The sequence below is a fragment of the Mandrillus leucophaeus genome, unplaced genomic scaffold, assembly GCF_000951045.1.
Source record: "Mandrillus leucophaeus isolate KB7577 unplaced genomic scaffold, Mleu.le_1.0 Scaffold160, whole genome shotgun sequence".
Taxonomy (NCBI): domain Eukaryota; kingdom Metazoa; phylum Chordata; class Mammalia; order Primates; family Cercopithecidae; genus Mandrillus; species Mandrillus leucophaeus.
Window position 1 is genome coordinate 2293409 of NW_012101588.1, and position 5900 is coordinate 2299308.

Genomic DNA, 5900 nt, shown 5'->3' on the forward strand with positions numbered 1-5900 from the left:
CATGTTAGCCAGAATGGTCTCGATCTCCTGACCTTGTGATCTGCCCGCCTCGGCCTCCCAAAGTGTTCGGATTACAGGCGTGAGCCACCGCGCCTGGCCTACCAGTGTCTCTGGTTTCTATCAGGGTCCCCCTGACCACCACTGTAAGTGGAAAATGACAACATGACTTCCTGGACCAGTGTACTGCTTCAGCTTAAACTAAAGGGAAAACTTAAACTAAAAACATTGACCTAAACTAAAATCTACTTCTTACGACTTCAGCAGATTTGGGAGGCAAACCAAATCAATAGTTTGGGTTTTTGAGAATTACTTTGTTAAAAACTACTAGAAGTGATCTAGCTTCTGACTAAATTTTAAATGACGTAATAAACTGGCCAAGTTAAATACGAATGAGTACATACACCTACAACTTCCTTGCCTTTATACTCTCTACCTGATAAATCCCCACATCCTTTAAAATTCTACCCCAGGGATCATCTAATGGTGAATTTCAACACCTCTAATGCAGTCAGCTGCTCCCTCCAGGCAGGGGAGACAAACAAATAGAGAATAAATGAAGAAGATGATTTAAATAACCAATTATTTAATTTAAATTAGCTTAAGTGATTAAGTGCCATTAAAGAAAGACGGCACAGAAAAATGAATGGAGGGGTGGATTCTTAAGACTGGGGAGTCATAAAAGGTCTCTTTGAGCAAGTAACTTTAAAGCTAAGACCTGGCTTGCAAGAAGCTAGGTAAGGAAAGAGGGAAGGGCCTTGGAAAAGCAGCAGTGTGAATGAGCTTGGTAGCAGAGAAGAACAGAAAGGAACCAGACTGTCCACAGCACCATGAGCAATGAGGAGAATGGATGTGACAGGTTTAGAAAGGTGGCTATGGGGCAGGTCATGTACAGCTTGGAGAGCAGACCCTGGAAAGTAAGTTTGGATTTATTCTAGGTACAATGGGAACACATTAAGGGTTCCAAGTAGTAGAGAAACATGGTGAATTTGTGTTTAAAAAATTATTTTAGCCACTTTATGGCATATGGATTTTAGTAGATCAAGAAATGGAAGGAGGGATACCAGTTAAGAGGCTCTTGCATTAGTACAGGTAAAAGATGAAGGGCCGGGCGCGGTGGCTCACGCCTGTAATCCCAGCACTTTGGGAGGCCAAGGTGAGCAGATCACAAGGTCAGGAGTTTGACACCAGCCTGGCCAATATGTTGAAACCCCGTCTCTACTAAAAATACAAAAATTAGCTAGGCGTGGTAGCATGTGCCTATACTCCCAGCTACTCAGGAGAATGAGGCAGGAGAATAGCTTGAAACCAGGAGGCGGGGTTGCAGTGAGCCGAGATCGTGCCACTGCACTCCAGCCTGGGTGACAGAGTGAGACTCTGTAAAAAATAAATAAATAAATAAATAAATAAATAAATAAATAAATAAGAGAGAGATGAAGATGGCTTGGTTTACCAGTGGAGGGAGAGAGACTAACTAAGTAGGACTGGCAGCATACTTGCTAATGAATTAAAAGGGGATGAGGAGGGGAATGTGGGAATGGAAAAATGAAAGAAAGAAAAGAAGAAAGAAATGACTACAAGGTTTGTGGCTTCCACAGCAAATAGTGACACTGGTAGTGACTTTTACTGTGACAACAAACAAAAAATCCTGATCAGAAGCAGTAAATACTTTCCATAAAGTTAAATAGATTTGCAAGGCAAATAAGATGCTAAACTTTAAAAGTATACCAAGCTCTGAAAAATAGTTTCTCAATGGTGAGGTGCCCACAATATTTTGCTGTTATTCTGAATAAGTGCTTCAAGGACCTGAGCTACTACATATTTACAGAATGCTGGCAGCCTTCAAAAAGCTTTACTAAATACACCTGTGACAAAGACTCTCCCCTCTAGTAGCATTTTAAGGTGACAAAACATTACAAATTCAGTTCAAACTCATCTACAGGTAACCTTTTTTTAAAAGTTAGATATATTAGAAGCAAAGTTAGATGAAGCAGTGATCGAAATTTACAGGGAAAAGAATTTTTATACCATACATTCCTAGACTACAAATAGTATTTGAGAGAAAAGAAAGTTAACTTTTTTCCCTAAACAGTTCTCTTTTTTAAAAACTAAAATTATTAAAGCATAAGCCCATACTTTCATTCTGATAATAAACAAGAAACCCATGTGACTTAGAAGCCACTCTTCTTTAGCTGGATGGGATCTCTAGTTAGTGCTTCTTTTGCTCTGGCCTATTTCATAGGGAGAAAGAAAGGGAATGAATATGTATTGAGCATACACTATTATGTCAAGTAATCTCCTTGGAACTACGACTCCAATTTGTTCACAAACTGCCTGTATGTTAGCTATAGTTTCTTCCTGCCTGCCACACCTTTAGGTGGTTCTAAGACCCACGACTCCAGTGGATCTAAGAGCTGTCTGTATCTCCCTGCTATTGCCATGTCAGGAGTGCAAAGTCTCTGTTGCTATTCTTCTGTTGTTGCCAACCTTATTCCAGGGGTAATCTAGCATTTTCAATTTAATCATCTGAAAGACACCGTGTTTTAACTTTTTTTTTTGAGACATTCTCACTCTGCCCCCTAGGCTAGAGTGCAGTGGCGCGATCTCGGTTCACTGCAACCTCCGCCTCCCAAGTTCAAGTGATTCTCTCCCCTCAGCCTGCTGAGTAGCTGGAACTACAGGCATGTGCCACCACACCCAGCTAATTTTTTGTATTTTTAGTAGAGATGGGGTTTCACCGTGTTAGCCAGGTCTCGATCTCCTGACCTTGTGATCCACCCGCCCCAGCCTCCCAAAGTGTCCAAAGTGCTGGGATTACAGGCGTGAGCCACTGCGCCCGGCCCTGTTTTAACTTTATATTGTCTACACTTATAAAATTTTCACAGATCTTTTTCACAGTAAGCATGACTGTAAAATTGAAAGCAGAGAGTCCTTTTAGGCTACTCCACTTTGAGTTCTCAGAGTAGCTATCATTTCTAAAACAGGTCTAAGTTTTTAAAATACAGGCTTTTATTTATAAAATAAATAATTGTAAAAAACTTACGCAGAATGAGTTTGCGTTTCTTTTGCTCTGAGTGAAGAAAGCTACTAAGGTAGAAGACAACAGGTAGAAAGAGAATGAACACAGAAACAGCAATTACAGGCACTGTGTCACTGCAAGGGACTGAACAGTTGAAAGTTCGACTCCAAAGTTTTCGGGTGATGTTCATCTGGAACAAGAACAAACAATATCATTCTATTTTATATTTAACTTGTCTTCAATTTCTTATAATTATTTTGCTAATAACTAAACAGGAACCTAGAATTTAGACTAAATATTCACCTCTAAAAATCTACTGATAGTTGAGGACAACTTCTTCTGCCACGAAAAAAACCTGGTTCACAATCAGTCATTGTATAAATTTATATCCATACAGAAATTTCATATTCTAAGTCCATAACACTGACCAAAGTATTCTAGAATGTCAACCATTTGTACATTCAAACAGAGAACTTGTATGAAGAGGAATATAGTTAGGCCCTGTTTTATTCATTTACAAAATATTTATTATTTATTGAGAGCCTACTAGAAACCAGGTACTGTTTTAGGCAATAGGAAGGGAGCAGTAAAAACAAACAAAAATCCACACTGTACATTTCACTTTAAGTGCTTTTTAACCATCTCGAATATTATTGGTTCTTAGAGTTCCCTCTGAGCTGCTGTGATAATTCACACTCATTCTCAATTCTTACGCTCATTAATTTTGACCTCAAGTTCTCCACTTTGAGCCAATAATTTCTCAGTTTCCTCTAATGTCCCAATACTCAGGCATCATAGTGCCTAAAAAGGCATGATTGCCATCTAGTGGCACCCTATATAAAGGCAGGCTATAAAATGGAGAAAAAAAATTTTTTTTGACCATTCAATTAATACATGTTTATTAAGCCCATTACATGCTAGACTGTCCTAAATACTGTCCTAAATACTGAATGGTGAACAAAAAAAGCCTAAGTTCTTGTCCTCATGTGGCTTATATTTTAGTGAGGAAGACTATAAACAAATATTTTCAGATGGTAACAGATATAAGAAAATAAAACAATGGAATAGGAAGTTATCGAGGAATGGCTTCTAAAACAGGTAGTGAAATCCAGAAACGTCTTTTTTTTTTTTTGAGATGGAGTCTCGCTCTGTCGCCCAGGCTGGAGTGCGGTGGCACGATCTCGGCTCACTGCAACCTCTGCCTCCCGGGTTCAAGTGATTTTCCTGCCTCAGCCTCCTGAGTAGCTGGGATAATAGGCGTGTGCCACTACGCCTGGCTAATTTTTGTATTTTCAGTAGAGATGGGGGTTTCACCACGTTGGTCAGGCTGGTCTTGAACTCCTGACCTCGTGATCTGCCTGCCTCGGCCTCCCAAAGTACTAGGATTACAGGTGTGAGTCACTGCGCCCCACCCAGAAACTTCTTAAATTAGCAATAAGTGCACAAGAAACTGAAATATAAATATATAACAATACCTACACCTCTGCAAATGGACATATTTTCAAATTTAAAAAGATTAAATGTACCAAATCATCAACTCACTTATGAAGTGCCTAATTAATTTCTGTTTTATTTTATTTTTATCCTAACCATGAGACTACTAGGGAAATATCCATTTTGGTTTAACAGACCAGGATATTCTAAAACTCTGCTATTTTATAACTAGTTATTTTTGGTTGAAGACAGAATATGCAGATTCCACCGTATCTCCAAAAAGAATAATCACACTGAAGGTACATTCAATAACACTCTAAGATATGTATTCACATCAGAAGCAAAGTACTTACTGCATCTTCCACATCAATGCATAAATGTGTTCCAGGTTCAGCCTTATTCTCAAGTTCATTCATTTTTTGCATTTCACTGTACAGACTACTCAGAGTTTTGTATGCTTCACGACAGTTTTTGCACACTTCTGAATAATTTTTTGTCTGTAAAAGACTATGTGCATTCCCCTAAAATGACAAAGGCACATGTAATATATACAATAAACATTATACACAATATCTCTTTAATGTAAGCTATTTGCCCTTCTAGAAGACGGGAAACAATATGGTATGTTAAAGTGCTAAGCTGTGATGTTGGGTAGGTTACTAAATCACTCTGAGTCTCGGTTTTATCATCTATAAAATAAAACGACCTCTACCTCTATTATAAGTCCAAAGGATTAGAGATCTGGTATGTGAAGCAGATGGCAAACTGTTTGGAACTTTCTAGGTGCCTCTAAATTTTGAAAACTGCTGCATTAGCTAATATTAACTGAGGATAACAATAATTCATATGCCAAATTACTAGTAACTAAATACAAAATTTCCTAAATTATCTCATTACAAACCTGCAGTTATCTATCCTACTCTCACTGAATAAATAAAATAGGTTCCTGCCTATGCTGACTTCAACACCATAGTTTATCTTGCTGAGACAGGACTTTTTAAATGGAAAGGGAAAAGGCACCAAAACTGCATCCCCACTCAATTCTCTTATCACAAGGCTCATAATCCAGGCCTTTCTAGTCAACAAAAAGGGCCAAATACCAAAGAACTGTATAACCTAAAATGAGGAGAGTGGAGGTACATAAAATATTATGCTAGTAATACTGAATTTATTGAGAGTTTTTAGCATGAAGGGCTGCTGAATTTTGTCAAAGGCCTTTTTTGCATCTATTGAGATAATCATGTGGTTTTTATCTTTGGTTCTGTTGATATGCTGGATTACGTTTATTGATTTGCGTATGTTAAACCAGCCTTGCATCCCAGGGATGAAGCCCACTTGATCATGGTGGATAAGCTTTTTGATGTGCTGCTGGATTCGGTTTGCCAGTATTTTATTGAGGATTTTTGCATCGATGTTCATCAGGGATATTGGTCTAAAATTCTCTTTTTTT

At 38.4% G+C, this 5900-nt stretch overlaps 1 protein-coding gene across 2 annotated transcripts in view; it reads right to left on the reverse strand.

Moving 5' to 3' along the window:
- OSTM1 (osteopetrosis associated transmembrane protein 1) overlaps positions 1–5900 on the reverse strand; it is a 44720-nt gene that overhangs the window by 9365 nt on the left and 29455 nt on the right. For both annotated transcript variants that reach the window (XM_011975940.1, XM_011975939.1), the window contains exons 4-5: positions 4804–4971; positions 3041–3206 (exon numbers count right to left, since the gene is read on the reverse strand). In XM_011975940.1, coding sequence (XP_011831330.1) covers positions 3041–3206; positions 4804–4971 — 334 coding nt within the window. The remainder of the gene's footprint in view (positions 1–3040; positions 3207–4803; positions 4972–5900) is intronic.